The 27,409-nt window shown below is 39.4% G+C and overlaps 1 protein-coding gene across 4 annotated transcripts; it reads left to right on the forward strand.

Moving 5' to 3' along the window:
• The first annotated feature begins 452 nt into the window (after positions 1–452).
• GLYAT (glycine-N-acyltransferase) lies at positions 453–25,893 on the forward strand. 4 transcript variants are annotated; one of them, XM_041722815.1, is made up of 8 exons: positions 453–606; positions 4,031–4,140; positions 5,538–5,642; positions 7,284–7,378; positions 11,489–11,596; positions 21,576–21,702; positions 24,241–24,412; positions 24,841–25,893. In XM_041722815.1, exons 4-8 carry the CDS (start codon positions 7,304–7,306, stop codon positions 25,241–25,243), a joined length of 885 nt encoding a protein of 294 aa, XP_041578749.1. In that variant the 5' UTR covers positions 453–606; positions 4,031–4,140; positions 5,538–5,642; positions 7,284–7,303; the 3' UTR covers positions 25,244–25,893. The 4 variants fall into 4 exon arrangements, with proteins under 4 accessions (XP_041578749.1, XP_041578748.1, XP_041578751.1 ...); XM_041722814.1 differs by lacking the exon at positions 5,538–5,642; XM_041722817.1 differs by lacking the exons at positions 4,031–4,140; positions 5,538–5,642 and having other exon boundaries at positions 480–606.
• Positions 25,894–27,409: the final 1,516 nt, after the last annotated feature.

Below are 27,409 nucleotides of genomic sequence, written 5' to 3' on the forward strand. Positions count from 1 at the left end.
AAAGAAATGGGTAATAAAGAAGATTGCATAAGCACACCCTCATATATATAAAAAAAGAAGGATCCTAATGGCTTTAGTCACTCCATGCAAGTATTTTATGTTCTGCGTATGTGTAAGAAAAGAGACCAGATTCTGCAAATCAGACCTCATCCCTATCTTCCCTATCACCTCGCTCTTATTGCAGGCACTTGAGAATGGGAAAAATAGGTAAAAAGTGTGGCTTATACAACATGCCCCTCCTTCTGAGATCTGGTCTTCTGGTATCACACAGCTTTAGATTGCAGAATCATGGGAAGGCTGCTGAGGGCAAAGAGTAAACTGGTGTTTTAGAAAAAGTAGCTTAGGTGGCACATTGCCAGGCTCTCAACCTTGCAGAGCTAGCTCCCTTAATGTGAGTCCCAGAGAAGAAGGGTTGGATTTCAAAAGAGCTGACACCCAGATTTTTTTGCGTATGTGCAAGGTCCACAATACGAACCTCAGTGCAGGAGACAAACCTAACCACAGTCTGCAAGACCCTACTGAACTGACAGCATCAGAGGGAAATTTCATCTCCAAAAGTCTGCTCCTCTTCATTTGTTCCTGGGAACACCTGCAAGGATTGGTGTGGTGAGTGCTTTCCAGTTGGGGAAACTCATACACACACACAGAAAAATCATTGCTTTGTGACATCATCTCCACTTAAATGGGACAAATTAAAATGGCCATACTGGGTTATGATCAGGATATGATGGCAAAGATACCTAAGGAAAAAGAATAACTTAAGAAGCATATATCTGGCACTTATTCTGTGAATGGTATCTTGTTAGGTAATATGAAAAATTCTTGCAGGTCTCTGATCTGAACTAATAAATGGACTAGAAGGGATTTGGACACTTTTATGGAAGTAGGGAGTGAATGGAGCCCTTAATATGTGGAGACTGCACATATTATCATATTTAACCGTTTTGGTTATATTACAAGGGAGGCAGTTTTTTCCCTGCATGTGACTCAAAAGAAGGTTCATGTATTTAAAGTCAGAAAAGAAATAAGTAGATGAATAAGCATGTCTTGCTTGACTGAACTTCGCTTTGTTGTGCTTTGCAAATATGGTGCTTTTTCAAATTGAAGATTTGGGGTGACCCCATATCAAGTCTATGGGCAGTTTTTTCCAACAGCATTTGCTACCTTTGTGTTTCTATGTCACATTTTGCTTATTCTTGCAGCATTTAAAACTTCTTCATTGTTATTATATTTGTTAGGGTGCTCTGTGATCAGTGATCATTTGTACTTGGGATGCCATGAACTGTGCCCGTATAAGATGATGAACTTCATCACTAAATGTTGGGTGTGTTCTGACAGCCCTTCCACTGCCTCTCTCCTTCTCCTTGGGCCCTCCTATTCCCTGAGACACAACAATATTGAAATTAGGACAGTTCATAACCATACAACGACCTCTAAGTGTTCAAGTGGAAGGAAGTAATACATCTCTCACGGTGAATCAAAAGCTAGAAATGATTTAGTGAGGAAGGCAGGCCAAAAGCCAAGACAGGCTGAAAGCTAGGCCTCTTACACCAAAGAGTTAGCCAAGCTGTGAATGCAAAGGAAAAGCTCTTGAAGGAAATTAAAGTGCTACTCAGGGAACACACGAGTAATGAGAAAACCAAACAGCCTCGCTGCTGATACATAAAATGTTAGTTGTCTGGAGAGAAGAATAAACAGCTACCGCATTCCCTTAAGCCAAAGCCACACTCAGAGCAAGGCTTCTCTTCAATTTTATGAAGGTTCAGAGAGGTGAAGAAGCTGCAGAATAAAAAGTCTGAAGCTAGGAAAGGTTGGTTAATGAGGTTTGTGGGAAGAAGCTGTCTTCATAACATCAAAGTGCAAAGTGAAGCAAGTGCTGATAGAGAAGCTGCCGCAAGTTATCCACAAGATCTAGCTGAGATATTAATGAAGGTGGCCTCACTAAACAGCAGATTTTCAATATAGATGAAATAGCCTTCTTTTTATTTTATTTTATTTTTTTTTATCCTGGATTTTTAAATTTTTTTTATTTTTATAAATTTATTTTTTATTGGCGTTCAATTTGCCAACATATAGAATAACACCCAGTGCTCATCCCGTCAAGTGCCCACCTCAGTGCCCATCACCCAGTCACCCGACCCCCCGCCCACCTCCCCTTCCACCACCCCTAGTTTGTTTCCCCGAGTTAGGAGTCTGTCATGTTCTGTCTCCCTTTCTGATATTTCCCACTCATTTTTTCTCCTTTCCCCTTTATTCCCTTTCACTAATGAAGTAGCCTTCTATTGAAAGAAGATGCCATCTTGGCTTTCATAGCTAGAGAGAAGTCAATTCCTGGCTTCAAAGCCTCAAAGGACAGTCTGAATCTCCTGTTAGGAGTTAATGTAGCAGGTGACTTTGAGTTAAAGTCAATGTTCATTTACATTCTGAAAATCCTAGGGCCATTAAGAATTATGGTAAATCTGCCTGTGCTCTATAAATGGAACAACACAGCCCAGATGACAGCACATCTGTTTACAACATGGTTTACTGAATATTTTATGCCACTGTTGAGACCAGAAAAGAAGATTCCTTTCAAAATATTACTGCTCGTTGACAGTACACCTACTTCCCCAAGAGCTCCGATGGAGATGGACAAGATTAATGTTGTTTTCATTCCTGCTAGCACAACATCCATCCTGCAGCCCACGGGCCAGGAACTAATTCTGACTTTTAAGTCTCATTATTATTTAAGAAATAAAATTCATAAGGCAATAGCTCCCACAGAGAGAAATTGCTCTGATGGATCTGAGTAAATTGTAAAACTTCTGAGAAGGACTCACCATTCCGGCCACTAAGAACATTTGTGGTTCATGTGAAGAGATCTAATATCAACATTGACAGGGGTTTGGAAGAAGTTGTTTCCAACCCTCATGGAGGACTTTGAGGGGTTCTAGACTTCAGTGGAGGAAGTAATTGCAGTTGTGGTGGAAATAGCAAGAGAACCAGATTTCAAAGTGGAGCCTGAAGTTGTGGCTGAATTACTGCAATCTCATGATTAAGACTTCAATGGATGAGGAGTTGCTTATGAATGAGCAAAGAAAGTGATTTCTTCAGGTGAAATTTACTCCTGGTGAAGATACTGTGAAGATTGTTGAGATGACAACAAAGAATTTAGAATATCACATAATCTTCGTTGCTGGAACAGAGGCGGGGTTTGAAAGACTCCAATTTTTTTTTTTGAGCTCTGAAAATGTTTTATTTATTTTATTTTTTTTAAATTAATTTTTATTGGTATTCAATTTACCAACATACAGAAAAACACCCAGTGCTCATCCCGTCAAGTGTCCGCCTCAGTGCCCGTCACCCATTCACCCCCACCCCCCGCCCTCCTCCCCATCCACCACCCCTAGTTCGTTTCCCAGAGTTAGGAGTCTTTATGTTCTGTCTCCCTTCCTGATATTTCCCAACATTTCTTTTCCCTTCCTTTATATTCCCTTTCACTATTTTTTATATTCCCCAAATGAATGAGAACATACACTGTTTGTCCTTCTCCGATTGACTTATTTCACTCAGCATAATACCCTCCAGTTCCATCGGAGCCTCGGTGTCCATCGAAAGATGAATGGATAAAGAAGATGTGGTTTATGTATACAGTGGAATATTACTCAGCAATTAGAAACGACAAATACCCAGCATTTGAAAGACTCCAATTTTGAAAGAAGTTCCACTGTGGGTAAAATGCTATCAAACAGCATCACATGCTACAGAGACATTGTTTGTGAAAGTGGTCAATCACTGTGACAAACTTCACTGTTGTCTTATTTTAAGAAATTGCTACTCCAACCTTCAGTAGCTACCAGCCTGGTCAGTCAGCAGCCATCAGCATTGAGGCAAGACCCCCCACCGGCAAAAAAGATTATGACTCACTGAAAGCTCAGATGATGGTTAGCATTTTTTAATATTTTTTAAATTAAGGTATGTACATGGTTTTTTGACATGATGCTATTTCATCCTTTTGTTTTCTTCAAATGATTGATGATGACTTGGGAAGGAGACAGAGGACACGCACCTAGAAAAACCAGGAACATTCACCAGTCTGCATATTGCCCAACTGGTTAGAGCAGCAGGAGCCAAAAGTGCAGTGGAATCTTTGTAACCTAGGTAAGTTTTTTCCATAAAAACAAGTTCATATTGGTTCCATTTCTACAAATCCAAATCTTTCATGACCGCCCTGAAGCATCAGTAGTCCTGAGGACCTAAGCTGAAAAGAAGTACCTAAGTTCTGGGAAGTCAAAGGGAACAGGGAGCAATCCAGTAAGAAAAACACCTCAGAGCCTAAGTAGTTAAGTGTCAATAACTTCTAGTCAAGGACTATGTGGAACACCTGTAAGCCAGCAAAGTCAGATTTATTGTCTGTTGCAACAAGAGAGAGAGAGCACACCTAAGGAAATGTGGTGCATCTTAGTAACAAGTCAGGAGGGACCTGACAGGAATTTTGGGGAAGGGTTCAAGAAAGCATGGGTTTGCTCTGCTTGAACACTGTCAGAAGACTTCTGTGGAAGACTTTTGTACTTTAAGCAGGAAGAAAGAACAGGGGTAGAGAAGTTGTTACCTGGGGAGAGGAGTATTTGGCCATGTTTGCAGATAATGCTGCCTTCTTGTTTTGTCCATGCTCAAACGTGATTATGAAATGGTCTCTTTTTTATTTTCTTCCATCATGGCCACAGAATGACCTTGCCTGGTGGTGTTGTTCTGTGAAAATGTTATATTTTAAGGGCTGCTTTTTTTTTTCCTTAAATTTCTAAAATACCCAAAGTGGAATGTGGAACTTTTTAAAATGACCGGGGAGCAGGAAGTGGCAGAGGGAAAATTAAGTAGAGACAACAACTTCCTTCTAACATCTACATTTTGAAATTTACAACTACTAAATCTATCAAGAAGTCACCTTGATTGTTTAAAAATAAAAAATCAGCACCATTTGTCGAAAAGACTATCTTATCTCCATTTGTATGGACATCCTGGTAGCAAATCAATTAATTGACCACAATGCCTATTTCTAGGCTCTCTATTCTATTCCATTGGGTTATTTGTCTATCTTTATGCCAAGACCCCTTTGTAATGATTATAGTCACTTTCTAGTAAACCTTGAAGTCACGTAAATTTTAGAATCTGTGACTTTCTACAAATAAAACGTGGGATGTTTTATGGCTAATTTGAAACTACAGATCAATTTAGGGGAGAAATGGTGACGTTAGCAATAGGAAGTCTGATTCTATTATGAATAGTTTCAATTGCTCCATCTTTGAGTTCACTGATCTTTTCTTTTGCAATGTCTAATCTACTGCTAATTACATCTCATGTATTTTTCATTTTAAATGCTGTATGTTTTCATTTCTATAAGTTCCATGCATCTTTTTTATGTCTCCCCTTTTTCTTCTCATCATTATTATGTGCTCCTCTATCTTCTTAAACACGAGGAACAATATTATTATAGCTATTTAATGTCCTTGCCTGCTGATTCCAACATCTCTGCATCTACCCATTTTTTTTTCCTTTAGGCAAGGAGAAGCCTTATTTACAAGTGTTGTAAAGAGGTGGGAGATACTATTGCAACAGAGGAGAGGCACTGTTGCAACCGCAAAAACACTTTGACCATAGATCTGGTAATGTCAGATGTTTCATTTGCTGTCACGATGATGTTTCAGATGATGTTTCATTTGCTGTTTAGTTTGTCTTTTTTGGGGTGAGAGAGATAAGTCCAGGTCCTGTTACCCTAGCTTGGCCAGGAGGAAAGTCCTCCTCCCTGCTATTCTAAAGTCACAAAATTACCCAGTTCTGACCTGGAGCATGGCATCTCACACGCAGCCGGTTTAATCACAACATCTCAGAACACTTCTTCAGTGCCTTCACTCAGAAGTGACTTTGTACTCCTCCAAAGATCATAGTTCCAAAATAGAACACTGTAACACCACCTCTTTTCTCCTCTTCTGAGTGGTTGGGATTTCATAGAATGTTCTGGTCATCGCAATTTCATGCAGTGAATCAACTATATATTATTTACTCTAACTAGTAATCTGTACAATATCCACCACGGGTGCAAGTGTGAGGCTTCAAGATGGAGTAAGGCTTAAAAACAGGGTGAAAATACCAGTTTGGAATATAGCCTGGAAATTTTTTTAAAAAGGTTTATCATTTATATTTTAGTCCACATCCAAATGCCCACATTAAAAAGACTGCAGCAAAATAGCACCCAATACACAGCACTTTAACTCAGGTTGGGAGAAGGAGGAGGAGGAAGAAAAGGATGGGACAAGAAAACGGTGGGAAGGAAGAAAAGAAAGAGGAGGAGGAGGGCTAGCAGTAATAAAATATCGTTTTCAGTGCTTTATTCTATGACAGGTACTCTCCTAAGCACTTATTGAGTCATTTAATGTATTAACTCATTTAATCTCCACAAAAATTCTATAAATAGTGCTATTATCCCATCTACCTTTGAGGTCCTGAAAAATCAGTAAAAGAAATCCTTCAGAATGGAGTCAGGAAGCCAGCAGAGGGACCTCTGGCCATACCACTCTTCGTTGCACACACCTGACCCAACAGAACCTGAGCGCTCTCTGTGCTCTACCTTACCGGGAAGCAGAAGGAAAGGTTTCCTCCTCCCCTTGGCAACAGTCCAGCCAATGAGAAAGGGTCACGGCTCAGCCAATGAGAATCCCCTAAACTTAGGTAATGCCTCCTTTCTTCCAATGGGTTTTTTATGTAGAACAGACTTCCCATCTCCTGACTTCCGAGTCCTCCTCTCCTTTATTCTCCAAACTTGCTTATATTCTTTCATAGCTTCCTTATCCCAGATTATAATTCCCTGCTATTCTCAAATAAGCTATTGTCGATGGTAAAATAATTGGCAGTTTTACTTTTGAAGTTAACAGAGGAAACCAAGGCACAGAAAAAGTAAGTCACTTACCCAATGTTACATAGCATTTTTACTGGTAAGAGTCGGGGGAATCACTAATGGCAAATGCATTTCAGTAGAAATTGAATTCAGTAGAAATGTTATAAATACTTAAAAATGCGCTTGTTAATCTAAATTGAAACTGGTAGCTGGAATATATACTACCTTATGTTGTAAGAAAACGAGTGAAAAATGTAGAAAGTGCCTCCCCCACCCCAGCCCCCACTTTCTACCAGTCGCGTCCTTTCTTGGAGTTAGTGAAGGTCACATCGCTGAAGAGAACTTGCTACTCGTGTTCAGACTCTCCTTCAGCCTCTTCTCATTCCTGGCTGTTTCTTGGTTCTCCCTATAGGCTAAAGTATCTTCCACAATATGCTACTGCAAGGTGCCCAGATGCTGCAGACCCTGGAGAAATCCCTGAGGAAGAGCCTTCCTGAATCTTTAAAGGTGACAGTGGAAAATTCTGGGAGGAGTGAGGAATAGAAACTTCGTATAAAATAAGGAAAGAGACTAACACTTATTAGCACTTGGTCTGTAGCAGGTGCTAGTGGTGTTTTCTCTCACTGAGTTTGCATGACCTCTCTACAAGATATTTGCTACTGTGCTTGTGTCACTGATGAAAAGATGAGTTCAGTTAGGTAATTTACCTGATATCACATAAATAATAACTTCGGTGCTATGTTATGAACATGGGTATGTGTGGGACCTAAGTGCCCTTTGCTCTGTGCTCTGTGATTCAAAAAGCGTGCCCTTGGTCCTTTCCAAAAAAATATTCTGTGATAACATTGGAGTTTTATCCAGAATTTTCTTCCAAAGTTGGCTGTGACTGCATTTTACTGTTTAAATTGTTCTCTCGAAAAGAATACTTGCCAGGTAAGAGATTAACCATCATGTCCTCTCTAAAATTCATAAGATGTCAATTCCTATTTTGACTTAAACTTCCCAGTGTCTCTGAGCTTGCTGTGTATCAGGCTATTTTTGTGGCTGACTCCCAGTATCTCCCTTAACTTAGTACAATTGGTCAGAAATCTCAGGATTAAAAAAGATATACACATAAATACCTGCATCCAGAACTGTGCAAGAGCAACTCTAATGACAGGTTTGGGTACTTGCCTGTGTTTTTCTTTAGCAACCAAAGAGCTATGTTCCCCTCCAGTGGAACCAAAACACAATCATGTGTCTTTGTGTGTGTGTATGTGTGTTTAGAAGACAGATGTTTTTCCCTGAAAAAAAAAAAAAAAACATTTCTGCAGACATAGAAATTAGATTTTTACTGTTTTATAAGGCACTCGTGTAAGATTTATACATTCTATTTTAATTTTTAAAAGATTTATTTATTGATTCATTTGAAAGAGAGGGAGAGAGCAAGCACATGAACAGGATGGGGTGAGGAGGGCAGAGAGAGAGGAAGAAACAGTCTCCCCACTGAGCAGGGAGCCCAACATGGGGCTCAATCCCAGGACCGCAAGATTATGACCTGAGCTGGAAGCAGACACTTAACCGACTGAGCCACCCAGGTACACCAGATGCATACATCTTAGATAAGATAAATGCATTTGCCTCCTGCACTCCCTCACAGATCTGTTACTCCCTTCTTTGACTATAAAGGAGAAAAATATTAGCATTATTTTATTTGGTGATCACATGGCTTAATTTTCAATTATTAGAAACAGATTAAGGAAACAACCTGCCCTATTCTTTAATTACTACTAAAAAAATGACTTTGAGCCACAACTGACCCTTGAACAATGTAGGTTCACTTTTTGTTTTTTAGATTTTTATTTATTTATTCATGAGAGACAGAGAGAGAGAGAGAGAGAGAGAGGCAGAGACACAGGCAGAGGGAGAAGCAGGCTCCATGCAGGGAGCCTGATGCAGGACTTGATCCTGGGACTCCAGGATCACACCCTGAGTGGAAGACAGGGGCTAAACTGCTGAGCCACCCAGGGATCCCCTGTAGTTTCACTCATACATGGATTTTTTTTTTCAGTAATTACAGTACACTACTGTAAATGTATTTTCTCTTCCTTGTAATTTTATTAATAAGATTTTATTCTAACAACAACACAGTATATAATATACAAAGTACATCTTAATCAACTGTTTATATCAGCAGTAAGGCTTCTTCTGGTCATTGTAGGCTATTCATGGTTAAGTTTGGGGGGAATCAAAAGTAACATACAGATTTTCCTCTGTGCAAGGAATCAGTGCTCCTAATCTCCATGTTGTTCAAGGGTCAACTGTGATCCAAAACTAAAGTCACGCACTTTGGTAGATTCTCACTAACATTAGTCTCTATTAACCTAATATTTAACTCCTTTCATTTGGTAATCCTTGAGATCCAGGCAACCTTGCAGGAAGACAATAAATTCTGGGGAAGGAGGTAACATCAGTTAGATGCTCTGTGAACAGTTAACTAAGATATTTTTATGGTAAGTAGCTATTTTGTAAGTTCTTCAGGGCACAAGTTTTTCTTCGTACTTTTGTGTAGAATTTTGTCATTTAAATTTCCCTTTACCCCTTATGTTAATTGGACCCCAAATATTTTGAGAAAATTATTAGCATATCCCCAAGTGTCCTTTCTTGGAATATCTCTGTGGTAGGATAAGTGCCTCAATTTTCATGAACAATTAGCATTCTCCTTCTTTGGTTGCATATTAAAGATATACATTTTCCCCTAATTGAAATCTAGAATATTTGTATGCTGGGTACTTTTAATGGATGTATAGCCTAAAATTCAAAACTTACTTGAGTCTCTGTTGAGAAAAAGTCTAGCCATTTCTCTAAGTGTTAGATATTAAATACATTTTAGTGCTTGTGTCAACTCCAGTTGAGTCAACTTACAGTAGTTGCCTGGGTATGTTCTGAGTTCAACAAGAAAAAAGAAAAAAAATTTTTTTAATTAATTAGGCCATGGAAATAACAAAGAATAACAGTTCTACATGTTTTCAGATCTCATAATGGATAATATTGTAGTGTAAATCAATTTTACAGGCCCCAAATGCAAATGTGTAAAAAGGTAACATTTGTATTTTGTCAAACTATACTGAACTTCTATATCAAGACTTCCCTCATGGTTGAAAACAAAATAAATTTAGATAAACTCAGTCAACTGAGAATTTTTTTAAAAGATTTATTTGTTTATTTTAGAGAAAGCACATACATGTGCAAAGCAGGGGCAGGACCAGAGGGAGAGGGTGATGGAAAGAAACAGACACCCCGCTGAGTGCAGAGTCCAATGCAGAGATTGATCCTATGACTTGAGCTGAAACCAAGAGTTGGACACTTAACTGACTTAGCCACATAGGCACTCTCAGCTGAGGTTTTTCACCCTTCTCTTTCTCCCTGATCTAACAATTATTTATGTGGGATGGAGAGCAGGGAGAAAGATCCTGGTATAATCTTTGCCCATCATCTATCCATGGTGGAAATTATTCAAGTATATATCATCCTTTTGACCTTGGGTCATTGGCATGTTTCTTCTAAAGTTGGCTGAGACTGCATATTAATGTTTAAATTGTTCTCTCGAAAAGAACACTTGCCAGGTAAGAGATTAACCATCATGTCCTCCCTAACCATCTTTTTGACCTTGAGTCATTGGCATGCTTCCATGCTGTTATCTGCAGAGGCTTCATGTTTACATGTGCCACAAGTCCCATGCTGGTATCCACTTCTGCACTCCCCCATCCCCATGCCACAAAAATGCAATGCCCAGGCTAGGTCTCATTCATTCGCTCCCCCTCCTCTCTCTCTCTCTCTCAACAACACAATGAGGGTGAGAATCCACCAGGGACTCCAAGTCTCAGAATCTCCCAGCCCATTCTCTTGAGCACTATGTTGTAGTCTCTGCTTGTTGGTGGAAGTTAATTTAATCTTTCCAGAGAATAATGTGGTCACTTATGTTAAGGAGTTTAAACATGTTGCATAACCCTTGAACCAGCAACTACTCTTCTGGATATTCTAAGAAAATATCAGGTTCCCATGCAAAGGTTTCTGTGCAGGCATGTTCCATGAAGAATTATTTGTCAAAATGAAAAGTTGGAAATGGCTAAAGTGACCATCGGCAAATAAATCAAACTGATATATCCATACAATGGAATCTTATGCACCCATTATAAAATAATTGAAAATTTTTCTGTTTATGAACATAGAATTATGCCCACAATATATTTAGTGGGGAAAGACACCATGTATCAAATCATTTTATTTTTGTAAAATTGTGTATCTCTGTGTGTATGAATAGAAGAAAGTCTTGGAAGAGATCATTTTAAATCCTAAAATGAAAAGTGGTATTCTTAAAATCATCAAATGCTATCTGTCCAAACATTTCACTCTACGCGTGTGTGATTCATATTGGATGGGGAGAAAGAGATCTTCTCATTTGAGGTTTAAAAAAAAAGTAGTACATGGGGATTGTTTCACCTAGATGCCCTATTTGACCCTATTCCAACACCAAATTCCATAATTTCATAGAAATAATCCTTGTCCTGATCAAACAAGGCACTTAACTATCCTTCCTAACAAGCTGACCCTCTCTCCCTTACTGGGATGCTGCAGGTTTATGGGACTGTCTTCCACATGAACCAAGGAAACCCATTCAAACTAAAGGCTCTAGTGGACAAGTGGCCTGATTTTACAACAGTGGTTACCCGCCCTCAGGAGGAGGTAAGGTGTCAAATGTGGAATGAGTATGTTTCTATGTTCATGTTTGCTGTGTGCCTGCCATGTGCCTAGCAGTGTGGCAGCCCCAGGGGATATAGAAATGAATTGTGTGATAGTGAGCAAGTCCTCTCCTCAAGGAGCTGGAATAAAAAATTAGCAAATAAAACAACACAGTGTGAAGTGTGCAGAAACAGATGTACAATACAGAAATAGCCCAGGTGAAAGTCGATTCAACTATGGAGGTTAGAGATGGAGGTTACCAGATAAGGTCAGAGACACTTCCTGATGAAAGATCTCATCTGTGCTGGATTTTGTACAAGTTTTGTAAATATTATTAAGCTGACAAAAAAGAGGCCATTCCACCAGAGAAAACACCAAGGGCAAAGACAGGAAGGTGTGAGACAGCACAATGAGCTAGGACAATTATAAAAAGTAAATTTATAAAATTATAATCTCCATATGCATTTGGGGGAAACATTTAAAGATTTACTTATTTTTATTTTAGAGAGAGAAAGAGAGAGGGAGAAAGCTTAAGTGGGAGGAGGATCAGAGCGAGATGGAGAGAATCCCAAGCAGACTCCACACTGAGCATGGAGCCTGATGCGGGGCTGCATCTCACAACCCTGAGATCATGACCTGAGTTAAAACCAAGAGTTGGACATTTAACCAACTGTGCCACTCAAGTGCCCACATTTTGGGAAAACATGTAAAAACTAGTGAAACTAAACAGTTAATACATTTCAGACAAAAATTCCTAAGCTTACTTTTAAACACTCAGTAAAATTACAAATTTATAAAAATACAAATATTATATCTTTCATAGAAATAAAGTTATTTGAGACCACAAAATTAAGCAATATGTAAAGAAATTTGTATTAGTAATAAAAACTGAACTGAAATGAAATTATTTGATATTTTATGTTATATGTGATCGTAAGGAACAGTGTGTTAGTGGGTATCCTTGCTGAACTGTCAGTGTATTTTGGGGCAACATTTTCCAATTATTTTTTATTTTTTATTTTATTTTTAGTAATAAATTTATTTTTTATTGGTGTTCAATTTGCCAACATACAGAATAACACCCAGTGCTCATCCCGTCAAGTGCCCCCCTCAGTGCCCGTCACCCATTCCCCCCCACCCCCCGCCCTCCTCCCCTTCCACTACCCCTAGTTCGTTTCCCAGAGTTAGGAGTCTTTATGTTCTGTCTCCCTTTCTGATATTTCCTACCCATTTCTTCTCCCTTCCCTTCTATTCCCTTTCACTATTATTTATATTCCCCAAATTAATGTCCAATTATTTTTTAAAGAAGCTTTCTAATTCTGCACTGAATTGTGGTAATATTTTCCTGTCCCTCCTTCCTCCTCATAATCCTATCTATTGTAAGGAGTTAAGAAGACAGAGGAATAAGGGGACCCTAAGTTTGTCTTGTCCCTCGAATACAACTAGATAGTGATCAAATCATTCTGAACACCTAAGAAACCAGTCAGAGATCTGAAAAAACAAATGCTGCAAGTCCACAAGTAGAAAAGAAATTGCTGTTTGGAAGATAAGAGGTACAGATACTTAAACCTGGGGTGATATAGGTGAGGATACGGAGTCAGGGAGGGATCCTGCTTAAGGAGACTACCACAAAGTAGTATAAGCCATGGAGTACAGAACTGGAACTTTTAGTCTCCTGGGTCAAAAAAGAAAGGATGGTGCCTAATTGTGGCATAGTTCACAGGTGTAGGGACAGGAAAGGCAGCTGAGAACAGAGAATCTAGATGCTGGCTTTCTGCTCTGTGTTGCTATAAATGGTGGTCCCTTCCCCGTCTTGGGAAGGGGTCCAGCAAAAGGCAGAGTGGGTTGAGACCCTCCCTGGGAGGACAGCATGGGTCCCTACCATGGGAGTCCTTACAGTTTTGGAGTTTTGAAACTCCAAAATTTTATCTCAATTCTGTTGCCTAAGATAAAAATGCTTGGACATATACAGGGTGAACACAGAGTTCTGACAGAAACCAGGGAGAAAAGAGTGATCGCATTTCTCTCAGGGCTCATTGAAGAGTGGGGGGTGAGAATTTTCAGCTGCAGGGCTAGAGAGGAGTTTGCCACCATTTTCATCCCAACGCTGCCCGTGCTGAAAGCCTTCAGGGAGCAAAACAGTGCCAGTTAGTGGAGTCTGGAGCTGCCTACATCGAGCCATGCCTCTGTGCACTGGAGGTACATTTCTACTGGGACAAGTCCACCTCAGAGTCAGCACAACAGGTGCCTCCCCCAGGGGACCAGCACATACAACTCACTTGCACCATGTTCACTGATCAGTTAATGATAGAGGGCTGCAAAGCTTCAGCTCTTGGGGAAGCCAGTATATAGCATTCTTTTTATTTTTAGTCTTTAGTCTTTTAGCATTATTTTTCCAGTTATTTTCTTATTTCTCAATTCTTTTTTAATTTTTATATATACATTATATGTATTTTTTCATTGAATTGTATTTTATATATGTACATCTTTCTTTCTTTCTTTCTTTCTTTCTTTCTTTCTTTCTTCTTTCTTTCTTTCTTTCTTTCTTTCTTTCTTTCTTTCTTTCTTTCGGTATCTAGTTTCTTTGAACAAGAGGACCAAAACACACACAAGATCTAGGGGTTTTTTTGCTGTTGTTGTTGTTTTCTTTCTTTTTTTTTCTGGACAAAATGATAAGTCAGAAAAATCCAACTCAAAAGAAAGAACAGGAGGTAATTAATACAGCCAGCAACTTAATCAATACAAATATAAGTAAGATATCTGAACTAGAATTTTTTAAAAGATTTTTTTATTTATTCATGAGAGATGCAGAAAAAGAGGCAGACACAGGCAGAGGGAGGAGAAGCAGGCTCCATGCAAGGAGCTTATGCAGGACTTGATCCCAGGAATCCGGGATCACGCCCTAAGCCAAAGGCAAATGCTCAACCCCTGAGCCATCCGGGCACCCATTAACTAGAATTTAAAAGTACAATTATAAAGACACTAGCTGGACTTGAAAAAAGCATAGAAGACACTAGAGAATCCCTTACTATAGAGATAAAAGAACTAAAATCTAGTCGGGCCAAAATTAAAACTGCTATTTCTGAGATGCAGTCCCAAGTGGAGGCCACAAAAATGATTATGAATGAAGCAGAAGAAAGAATCAGTGATAAAGAAGATGAAATGATGGAAAATAAGAAAGCTGAAAAGAGGGGGAAGTAGGGAAAGAAAACTATAAGATCATGAAGGTAGACTTAGGGAACTCAGCAATTCCATACAGTAAAATAAAAATCCGTAATATAAGAATCTCAGAAGAAGAAGAGTGGGGAAAAGGGGCAGAAGTTTTATTTGAACAAATTACAGTTGAGAATTTTCCTAATCTGGGAAAAGAAACAGGCATTCAAGTCCAAGAGGCACAGAGAACTCCTCTCAAAAATCAACAAACATAGGTCAACATCTTGACATATTATAGTGAAACTTGCAAATTACAAAAATAAAGAGAAAATCCTGAAAGCCGATCAGGACAAAAGGCCCTTAAGCTACAAGCGTAAGCACATTAAGGCTGGCAGCAGACCTGTCCACAGACACTTGGCTGGCCAGAGCGGACTGGCATGATGTAGTCAACATGTAAATAGGAAAAATATGCAGCCAAGAAAATTTCATCCAGCAAGGCTACCATTCAGAATAGGAGAGAGAAAGAGTTTCCAAGACAAACAAAAACTAAGGGAATTTGTAAACACTAACCCACCCCGCAAGGAATATTTCAGGGAACCCTTTGAGCACAGAGAGACCAAAAGTAACAAAGACTAGAAAGGAACAGAGACTTTATAGGTAATACAAGGTCACAAAATTCATATCTTTGAATAATTATTCTTAATATGAGTGAACTAAATGCTCCAATTAAAAGACATAGGGTATCATAATGGATTAAAAAAAAACACCAACAAAAAACAAGACTCCTGGAATAAATAATCAAAATTTGTATGGAACCAGAAAAGACCTCCAACAGCCAAAGGAATGTTGAAAAAGAAAACAAAAACTGGTGGCATCACAATTCTGGACTTCAGGCTCTATTACATAGCTGTAATCATCAAGATAGTTTGATGCTGGCACAAAAACAGAGACATATTTCAATGAAACAGAGGAACCCAGAAATGGATATAACTCAGTGGTCAACTCATCTTCAGCAAAGCAGGAAAGAATATCTGATGGAAGAAAGATGGTCTCTTTAAAAAATGGTGTTGGGACAATTTGGTAGCCACATGCAGAAGAATGAAACTGGACCACTTTCTTATACTATATACAAAAATAAATTCAAAATGGATGAAAGACCTAATTGTGAGACAGGAATACATCAAAATTCTAGAGGAGAACATAGGCAGCAATCTCTTTGACCTAAGCTGCAGGAAGTTCTTTCTAGACACAACTCCAAAAGCCCAGGTAACAAAAGCAAAAATGAACTATCAGGACTTCATCAGGATAAAAATCTTCTGCACAGCAAAGGAAACAATCAACAAAACTAAAAGGCAACCTACAGAATGGGAGGAGATATTTGCAAATGACACATCAGATAAAGGGGTAGTATCCAAAATCTATAAAGAATTTATTAAACTCAACACCCAAACCCAAACAATCCAGTTAAGAAATGGGGGGAAGACATGAACAGACATTTCTCCAAAGAAGACATACAAATGGCCAACAGACACATAAAAAAATTCTCAATATTACTCAGCATCAGGGAAATACAAATCAAAACCACAATAAGATACCACCTCACATTGGTCAGAAAGGCTAAAATTAACAATTCAGGAAATGACAGATGTTGGTGAGAATGCAGAGAAAGAGGAACCCTCATAGACTGTTGGGAATGAAAGCTGGTGCAGCCACTCTGGAAAACAGCATGGAGGGTCCTCAAAAAGTTAAAAATAGAGCTACCTTATGACTCAGCAATTGCACTACTAGGTATTTATCCAAAGGATACAAACATAGTGATTTGATGGGGCACATGCACCCCAATGTTTATAGCAGCAATGTCCACAATAGCCAAACTGTGGAAGGAGCCCAAATGTCCATTGACATGAATGGATAAAGAAGATGTGGTATATATATATATATATATGAATATTACTCAGCCATCAAAAAATGAAATCTTGCCATTTGCAATGATGTAGATAGAGCTAGAGGGTCCTATATTAAGTGAGTAAGAGAAAGTCAAAGAAATATTTCAGTCAGAGAAAGACAAATACCATATGACTTCACTCATATGTATAATTTAAGAAATGAAAAAGATGAGCATAGGAGAATGGAAAGAAAAAAATAAGATAAAAACAAAGAGTGGGGGTGGGGGTGGGGAATGCCTGGGTGGCTCAGTGGTTGAACACCTGCCTTCAGCTCAGGGCGTGATCCTGGGATCCAGATGGAGTCCTTTATCAGGCTCCCTACAGGGAGCCTGCTTCTCCTTCTGCCTGTGTCTCTCATGAATAAATAAATAAATCTTCATAAACAAAGAGCGGGCAAATCATAAGAGACTCTTAACTCTAGGAAACAAACTGAGGGTTGCTGGAGGAGAAATGAGTGGGGGGACAGGTAACTGGGTGATGGGCTTTAAGGAGGGCACTTGATGTAATGAGCACTGGGTGTTATATGCAACTGATGAATCAATAAATTCTACCTCTGAAACTAATAATACACTACATGTTAACCAAATTGAATTTAAGTTAAAAAATTTAATAATAATTTAAAAATAAAAAATAGAAAGCAAATTTAAAACAATAATATTCTCATCTGTTATTTAATCATTTGAGAGGACCTTCCTAAATAAGTGGTTTCTTTCTTTTTGGAACTACACTTTGTTGAATTCTAGCATTGTTTTATTTTAAAAATTGAAGCAGGCTCCATGCACCGGGAGCCTGATGTGGGATTCGATCCCGGGTCTCCAGGATCGCGCCCTGGGCCAAAGGCAGGCGCTAAACCGCTGCGCCACCCAGGGATCCCTATTTTTAAAATTTTTTTTATTGGAGTTCAATTTGCCAACATATAGCATAACACTCAGTGCTCATCCTGCCAAGTGCCCCCCTCAGTGCCCATCACCCAGTCACCCCAACCCCTCGCCCACCTCCCCTTCCACCACCCCTTGTTCATTTCCCAGAGTTAGGTGTCTCTCGTGTTTTGTCACTCTCACTGATATTTTCACTCATTTTCTCTCCTTTCCCTTTATTCCCTTTCACTAATTTTTATATTCCCCAAATGAATGAGACCATATAATGTTTTAGAAAGGATTTCTAATTTTTCATCTTCTTGTTTCATTAAGTATAGATGGAGATTTTAATCCAGAATTAGTTATAACCAGATTTAATGCTGGGACATTCATAGATGTGTGTTCTGCAAGTATTTGAACTGCAGTAAAATTCATTCTTGCAATAGATGCTTTTCCTTATTATTTGTTTTTCTCTTCTTCCTATTGAGAATAACAGAAGTATAGAAGAATGCTTTCCAATAATTCCTTTTTGATTTGAAATGTTAATGCAGTATGTGGGTAGATAGTAGTACCGTTATGCAATTTCCATCATAATTGAATACTTGACTCTCTTCTCTTGATCTCATTATTTAAATGATTTAGGGATAACTGGAATGTACCAATAAAAAAAACAACATACATTAAAAATATCACAATGTATCTCACATTTTGGTCCTTAGTACATTTTGAGGGTATTTTGGGGTTTTTTTTTTGTTTTTTTTTTATTAAAGATTTTATTTATTTATTCATGAGAGACACACAGAGAGAGAGAGACAGAGAGACAGAGAGAGGCAGAGACACAGGCAGAGGGAGAAACAGGCTCCATGCAGGAAGCCCAACATGAGACTTGATCCCAGGTCTCCAGGATCATGCCCTGGACTGAAGGTGGCACTAAACCGCTGAGCCACCCAGGCTGCCCTTTTTTTTTTTTTTTTTTTAAGAATAGTTTAATTAACTTTTGCTTTATTCTTAAAAAGTTCCTTCGATGGAAACAAAGTTAGAATTTTATATCAGAAGGAAAGAAAAACACTTATGAGCACGTATAATGCCTCCTCAACCTGAAAAGCAGGAAAGGATAATAAATAGCAAAAATCAGATAAAAATACTTCTATTATAATAGACACCATATTGCAAGTGCATTTGAAATTAGCAATGCCTAACATTTATTTCCTTGACATTTGTCTTCCAAAGAGTTCAGAGTGCTTCAGTGTCAGTGTGTCATTTGTCTTCCAAAGAGTTCACAGTGCTTCAGTGTCAGATTTTGTATGTAGTATAAGAAAGTGGTCTGGTTTCATTCTTTTCCATGTAGCTCTCCAGTTTTCCCGACATCATTTATTGACGAGACTGTCTTTTTTTCCACTGGATATTCTTTCCTACTTTGTATGTCATAGAATAATAGGTAGTATAAGCAGGAATTTATTTCTGGTTCTCTACCCTGTTTCATTCATCTGTGTATTTATTTTTGTGCCAATACCATATTTTTTGATTATGAAAGCTTTGTAATATATTCTGAAATCTGGAATTGTGATATCTCCATCCTTATTTTTCTTTCTCAAGATTGCTTTTGTTATCTGGGGTGTCTTTGTGGGTCCATACAAATTTTAGTGTTATTTGTTCTAGTTCTGTGAAAAATTCTGTTGATATTTTGATTGAGATTGCACTGAATCTGTACTTTGGGATCTGTAGTATGGAATCTTTAGTATGGAAATCTGTGCTTTGGGTAGAATGGACATTGACAGTATTAATTCTTCCATTGCATGAGCATGGAGTCTCCTATCCTTTGCTTGTGTCATCTTCAATTTCTTTTATCAGTGTTTTGTAGTTTTCAGAGTACAGGTCTTCCACAGTTTCCTAGGTTAAGTTTATTTCTAGGTATCATATTCTTGCAGATGCAATTGTAAATGGAATTTTCTTAATTTTTCTATTACTTCATTATAAGTGTATAGAAACACAACCAATTTCTGTGTATTAATTTTGTATTCTGCAACTATAATTAATTCATTTTTTACTTTTAAAAGTTTTTGAGTGAAGTATTAGGGTTTCTTAGTATCATGTCATCTGCAAACAGTGGCAATTTAACTTCTTTATGAATTTGGATACAATTTATTTCCTTTTCTTGTTGGATTGCTGTGTTTAGGACTTCTAGTACTATGTTGCATAAAAGTGGCAAGAATGGGGGTTCCTGGGTTGTGGTGGCACAGTCCATTAAGTGTCTAATTTTTGGTTTCAGCTCAGGTTGTGATTCCATTGTCATAGGATCCAGCCCTGTGTCTGGCTCAGCCCTCAGTGCACAGTCTGCTTGAGATTCTCCCTCCCTCTCCCTCTCCCCCTCTTGCTCTTTCTCTCTCTCTCTGAAATAAATAAGTAAATCTTTAGAAAAGAAATTGGCAAGAGTGGACATCCGTGTCTTCTTCCTGACCTTAGAGGAAAGGTTCTCGGTTTTTCACCATAAAGGATTAATATCCAAAATACATAAAGAAATTACATGACTCAACACCAAAAAACAACCCAATTTAAAAATTGGAAGGAGCCTCGGTGTCCATCGAAAGATGAATGGATAAAGAAGATGTGGTTTATGTATACAATGGAATATTACTCAGCAATTAGAAACGACAAATACCCACCATTTGCTTCAACGTGGATGGAACTGGAGGGTATTATGCTGAGTGAAATAAGTCAATCGGAGAAGGACAAACAGTGTATGTTCTCATTCATTTGGGGAATATGAATAATAGTGAAAGGGAATATAAAGGAAGGGAAAAGAAATGTTGGGAAATATCAGGAAGGGAGACAGAACATAAAGACTCCTAACTCGGGGAAACGAACTAGGGGTGGTGGAAGGGGAGGAGGGCGGGTGTTGGAGGGGAATGGGTGACGGGCACTGAGGTGGACACTTGACGGGATGAGCACTGGGTGTTTTTCTGTATGTTGGTAAATTAAACACCAATAAAAGTTAATTAATAAAAAAAAAAATTGGCAGAGGACCTGAATAGATATTTATCCAAAGAAGACATATGCATGACCTACAGACACATGAAAAGATACTCAGTATCACTCATTTTCAGGCAAACACAAATCAAAACCACAATGAGATATCACCTTATAGCTGTAGGAATGGCTACATGAAAAACAAGAAATAACAAGTGTTGGTGAGGATGTAGAGAAAAAGGACCTTCATGCACTGTTGGTGGGAATGTACATTTGTGCAGCCACTGTGGAAAACAGTAAGGACATTCCTCAAATAACTAAAAATAGAAATAGCATATGATCCAATAATTGCACTACTAGATATTTACCCAAAGAAAATGAAAACATAAATTTGAAAAGATATATCCACTCCTATGTTTATAGCAGCAGAGTTTATAATAGCCAAGATATGGAAGTAACCCAAGTGTCCATCAAGAGAAGAATAAATTTTAAAAAGATTTACTAAGTGTGGAGTATTAGCCAGAAAAAATGAGATATTGCCATTTGTGATAACATGGATGGACCTAGAGGGTATAATACTCAGTGAAATTAAGTCAGACAGAGAAAGACAAATACCATATGATTTGCCTCATATCTGGAATCTAAAAAACAAACAAGAAACAAAAAAAATCAGAAACAGATCCATAAAGACAGAGAACAAACTGATGGTTGCCAGAGGGGAAGAGGGTAGAGGGATGGGTAAAATGAGTAAAGGGGAGTGGGAGCTACAAGCTTCCTGTTAGGGCATGAATAAGTCATGGGGATAAAAAGTATAGGGTAGGGAATAGTCAGTGGTGGCGTAAAAGCATTGTATGGTGAGAGACAGTAGCTATACTTGTGAGCATAGCATAAAGCATGGGCTTGTTGAATCATTATGTTGTGCACTTGAAACTAATGTAGCATTGTATGTCAGCTTTACTTCAATTTTAAAAAAATTCAGAGTACAGTGGAATTTAGAAAAAAGTGTTGCAATCATGAAATATAAAGAATTTGTTTTTCCTCTTTTCCCAATGACAATAGGAGATGATAGATGATTTTGATCACTACACCAATACCTACCAAATCTACTCCAAGGACCTCAAGAACTGTCAGGAATTCCTTGGCTCACCAGAAGTCATCAATTGGAAACAGCATTTGCAGATCCAAAGTAAGAGAAATGGGATGTGTCTAGACTCACTTCTCCGTCCTGAACAATTTTCCCTATATCTCTTACCCCGTTAGCTCAGAGCCTCAGCCTGCTGCCAAATTTTTAACTCACCCATAAAAGAAGAAAAAAAATACCCTTAAAGCTTGCAAAGAAAGGGAACTATAATATAATTTCTTGATAGCCAAGGATGCATGGCATATTTTGCAGACACATCCAGGATCCCTTCAAGTCACTGGGTACCAAAGCAGAGTTCTCCTAGGGCCTTCCATTCCTGGAGTAAGAATGACAACTTGTGCCATAAAGCCCATCCCAGATCATGAAGGTCAATTGTCATGGTTATGGACATGTCACCTAGAGTCATACTCCCTAGGATGACATCTTCCTGTTACTTGGTATGTGATTCTAGCCACATAACTTATGCTTTCTGAGACCATGACTTTCATACACAAAAATAAAGATAGTAATAGGTCCTTGAACACAGGGGCATCGAAAAGATTAAATGAAGCCTTGAATAGGAATTTCTTACTAAAATACCTGGATGGGTCAGTTAACTTTTGCTACATAGCAAACTTCATAATTCTGTGGATCAACAGTTTGGGCTGGGCTCTGCAGGGCAGTTCTGCTGGTCTCACTTGGGTTTACTCATGCAATTGCAGGCAGTTGGTATGTGGACTATGGGCCAACTGCTGCAGCATGGCCTCAGTCACATGTCTGAATGATAGTTCTAGATGTCAGTGTTGGCTGCTATCTTGATGGCACGTCAGGAGCACATGACCTCAGCAGGCTAGCCTAGGCCTATTCATATGTATTGGTTTCAAGTTCATTGAGATCATAAGGAGAGGGGAAGCCCCAGTGTTCAAGCACTTTTAAATTTTTCTTTTTTTTTTTAATTTTTATTTATTTATGATAGTCACAGAGAGAGAGAGAGAGAGGCAGAGACACAGGCAGAGGGAGAAGCAGGCTCCATGCACCGGGAGCCCGACATGGGATTCGATCCCGGGTCTCGAGGATCGCGCCCTGGGCCAAAGGCAGGCACCAAACCGCTGCGCCACCCAGGGATCCCCTTTTTTTTTTTAATTTTTATTTATTTATGATAAATTTTTCCATGAATCAAATTTATTCTTTCCCACTGGCAAAAGCAAATCATATGGTCAAGGTTAGATGCAGTGCAGGAGAGGACTACTCCAGGAAATGGGTACAAGGAGATGCAAATGAATGTAGGTCATCACTCCAACAATCTACTACACTGAGGACATGCTAAGCACACAATGAATATTGGCTACTATCTTTGGGGGGGCCCACTACTTTAAAAAAAAAAACTCCTCTCGTTTCATTATCAAAACTACATTATTATGAAGCCCAGAAAACTTGGTTCCAGTCTTGTTTTGCTACTAATGGCTTCATGAATTTCTGGGCTCATTTTCGCTCATGTAAAACATGGAAAATTGCACAAATCCTGACTACATGACTCTGATTACACAGCAGCACTGAGCCCAGAACCTAGGTTCTCTCTAAATTCCAGAAACTTCTTACTCCACCGTAGAGCTTCTCTATAGAATGTACTTAAATCACTGTCTCGCGTTTATCAAACTCAACACCCAAGAAACAAACAATCCAGTCATGAAATGGACAGAAGACATGAACAGACATTTTTCCAAAGAAGACATACATGTGACCAACAAGCACATGAAAAATGCTCCACATCACTTGCCATCAGGGAAATACAGATCAAAACCACAATGAGATACCACCTCACACCAGTGAGAATGGCGAAAATGAACAAGACAGGAAACAACAAATGTTGGAGAGGATGTGGAGAAAGAGGAACCCTCTTGCACTGCCAGTGGGAATGTGAACTGGTGCAGCCACTCTGGAAAACAGTGTGGAGGTTCCTCAAGAAATTAAAAATAGATCTATCCTACGACCCAGCAATTGCACTACTGGGGATTTACCCCAAAGATACTGATGTTGTGAAATGCTGGGACACCTATACCCTCAATGTTCATAGCACCAATGTCCAAAATAGCCAAACTGTGGAAGGACCCATGATGTCCTTCCATAGATGAATGGATAAAGAAGATGTGATCTATATGTATACGATGGAATATTACTCAGCCATCAGGAAGGATGAATACCCACCATTTGCTTCTACGTGGATGGAACTGCAGGGTATTATGCTGAGTGAAATAAGTCAATCAGAGAAGGACAATCATCCTATGGTCTCACTCATATGTACGATATAAGGAATAGTAAAAGGGATTATAAAGGAAAGGAGGGAAGCTGAGTGGGGAAAAAATTAGAGAGGAAGACGAACCAGAGTGACTCCTAACTCTGGGAAACACACAAAGGGGAGAAGGGCAGGGGTTTGGGGTAGGGGGTTGCAGAAGGGGAGGTGGGCAGGGGATTGGGGTAACTGGGTGACGGGCACTAAGGAGGGCACTTGATGGGATGAGCAGTGGGTGTTATACTATATGTTGTCAAATGGAATTTAAATTAAAAAAAAAAACAACAACACTCTCTCTTTACAATTCCACCTAGGTTCACAGCCCAGCCTGAATGAAGTGATACAAAATCTTGCAGCGACTAAATCCTTCCAAGTCAAGCAAACACAGCGCTTTCTCTATTTCTTGGCTAATACAATAAAGAAACTGGTTCCTTCCCTGCTGGATGTAAAGAAGTTAGCACCCGGTGGTGGCAAACCCAAGCCCATGTGAGTTTGATACGAGTCACTGTGCACTACTCACAACTCCCACTGCTGTCGTAGCCTCCTGTTTTCTCTCCCTGCTTCCACTCTGGCCCACCTACAATCAGTATGCTTCAAAACAGCCAGAGTATTCTTTTTTTTTTTGTAATATAATTCAGACCAAGTTCCTCCTCTGCTTAAAATACTTCACCATTTCCCTTCTCATCTGGAATATGTCAAGCCTCTGCCAGCTTCTTTGACCTATCCTGTCCTTCCTGTTCACTCACTACAACAGTGGCCTTTTTCTGTCCCTCTGTCATGGCAAGCTCACCTATATTCAGGGACTTTGCATCTGCTATTTCCCTTGCCTACTTTTATCTCTCATGACAAGAAAGGTAAAAACAAATACAAACCACCATACTCATGACTTTGCTTTTCTCCTGGACCCCCCATAGCAACCAAGAGATGTTTAAACTCTCCTCCCTGGATGTTACCCACGCTACCTTCGTAAATAAATTCTGGCATTTTGGTGGCAATGAGAGGAGCCAGAGATTCATCGAACGCTGCATCCAAACTTTCCCCACCTTCTGCCTGCTGGGGCCCGAGGGGACCCTTGTGTCCTGGAGCTTGATGGACCAGACGGGCGAGCTGCGGATGGCTGGTACCCTGCCTGAATACCAGGGCCAAGGCCTTGTCTCTCACGTCGTCTATTCCCAGGTCCAGGCTCTGGAGAAACTCAGCTTCCCCCTGTATTCTCACACAGACAAGAGTCACAAAGTTATGCAGAAGATGTCCTACCGTCTGCATTTCATCCGCATGCCCTGCGACTGGAACCAGTGGCACTGCACGCCTCTGTGAAGCAGCCCTGAACACAAGACAGTGTTAGATGGGCCTGGGCCTGGAAGGACAAGAGAGAAAGAATAAACTGTAATTGTAACCATCTGTAAAGGAATGGCACTATCTGGGCCTTGGGGAAGCAGCATGATTGGTCAGCCAGACCACTCTGGTCCCTGCACACAAATCACAGATGGGCTTCTTTAGATTTATCAGTATTAAGCAGCTCCAGGTATTCCCTTGGTGGCCCCACATAATTTAGCCTCCCACACTTCTGGGATCTTTGTGACACTGATTCAACAGCTCCATGTTGCCCCAGATGGTTTCTTCTGGAATTCCTAGTACATGGAGTAGTAGAGCCTTAATAAATTTTACAGGGAGGGTAATATTTTCTGGGCATTATGATTTATTCCTCTTCCTTTCTGTGGCCATTTCCTTAGTGTTCCACAAATGTATTCTGCTCATTAGGCTTATAAAGATTATCTTTTCCTCTGATAGCTGCCTTAGAGGTACATTAAATACATATATATATGATGTAAGGTTAAGAAAAGTACACATGATACAGCAGGTAGAGTTAATAAGAAAAAGGCATTTAGCCTGTCCTCTCCTCACTCCCATATCTCCCTAAACCCACCTGAACCCCAACCAATAAAGAGATTTTGTGTTTCACTGCATACATTGAAATGAAGTGCTTCATGATGGGGAGAGTATGGATGAGTTTATGGAAAGAGGGCAGTAGGACAGACCCAGGGAGTAGATATTTATTGAGAAGAGACAGAAGGTAATGGGAGGGCATGGATATATCTTGCCCCACTTGCCCTCAGCACGTTATTTCAGATTGCCTGAATCCTGTGAAGTTCATGGGAGATTCCAGAGGGGAGTGTGGTGGGACATTCTTCCTGGTGGAGACATTTGAATAGGGAGGGTTCCTTTGCCCCAGCACTTCAAGAGAACCAGGTTTAATTTCTTGGCCAATCAGTGTTTCTCTACCTTGGCATGATGGACATTTTAGGCTGGACAATCCTCTGTTGTGGGATGGGGACTGTCCTGTGCGTTTGTAGAATGCTTTGCAGGACCCCTGGCCTCTACTCACTGATGCCAGTAGCACCCTCAATCCCAGTTAAGACAACTAAGAATGTCTCCAGATGTTGATAAGTGTGCTCTACAGGCAAAGTCCCCTGTGATTGAGAGCCACTGGTCTAGAGGAAGGGTTCCCAAACTTGAGCCTCCATCAGATCACAGACTGTGATTTAACCATCAGGCCAGTTAAAACACAGACTGTGGAGCCTAACTCCTAGATTTCTGACTCAGTAGATTTTGGATAGAGTCCCAGAATTTAAATTTCTAACAAGTTTCCTGGTAATCCTGACACTGCTGGTCCATGAACCAGGCTTTGAGAACCACTGGTTTAGAGAAATAATAGAACATATTATGTCCCAAGTCCCAGATGAAAATTCATATTGCACACTGCTTAGGCATATTATTTTACTTCTGTAGGTATGATGTAAATTTATGTTCTGATTGATAATATTATTTCATTACAAATCCTTAAGCTTGTAAAAATGTTGTCATTAAGAAGCACAATAGGCAGATACCAAACTACACTTTCACTATTTCCTCCTGAAACTTACTTGCTAGAGAGTGATTTTTTAATAAAGGAAAAGAGTATCTTCAGCAATTGAACACTGTGTCATGGAAAACCACAGACCTTTGGGTGCTAAGAGCTGCCCAGCATGACCATTTCACCTGGGCTGTTGGAAATCTGACCTGAAGGATCTTTTGTGGTCAGGCTTCCAGTATGGAGTGAATACATCACAGGAATAGAAGGCACAGCTTAGGGAATATTGTCAATGATATTGTAATAGCCTCATCTGGTGACAGATGGTAGCTTGTGGTGAGTATAGCATAAGGTATAGAGATGCTGAACCTCTATATTGTATACCTAAAGCTAACGTAACATGGTGTGTCAACAATACTCAGGTACAAAAAAAGTGAAAAAATTAAAGTAGGAAATTCTGGAAAAGAAATCTAAAAAAGATCACCCTGGGCCCTCACTGGAAGGGACTCCATTGTTTTCTTCTGGTGACCAGTAGAGCTGTTAAGCTTACAAAGATATATCCCCCAGATGATAAGAATTGGAAGATTATACCTACTAAAGTAAAATGCAGTTTTTCCAGGGAACCTCTGAAA

The sequence above is a fragment of the Vulpes lagopus genome, chromosome 11, assembly GCF_018345385.1.
Source record: "Vulpes lagopus strain Blue_001 chromosome 11, ASM1834538v1, whole genome shotgun sequence".
NCBI lineage: Eukaryota > Metazoa > Chordata > Mammalia > Carnivora > Canidae > Vulpes > Vulpes lagopus.

Coding starts and splice junctions, on each gene's coding strand:
- GLYAT (XM_041722815.1), top strand. CDS start 7,304: ATGCTACTGCAAGGTGCCCAGATGCTGCAGACCCTGGAGAAATCCCTG. Junction 11,597..21,575: donor TTACCCGCCCTCAGGAGGAG/GTAAGGTGTCAA, acceptor CAATGACAATAG/GAGATGATAGATGATTTTGA. Junction 24,413..24,840: donor GGTGGCAAACCCAAGCCCAT/GTGAGTTTGATA, acceptor GACCCCCCATAG/CAACCAAGAGATGTTTAAAC.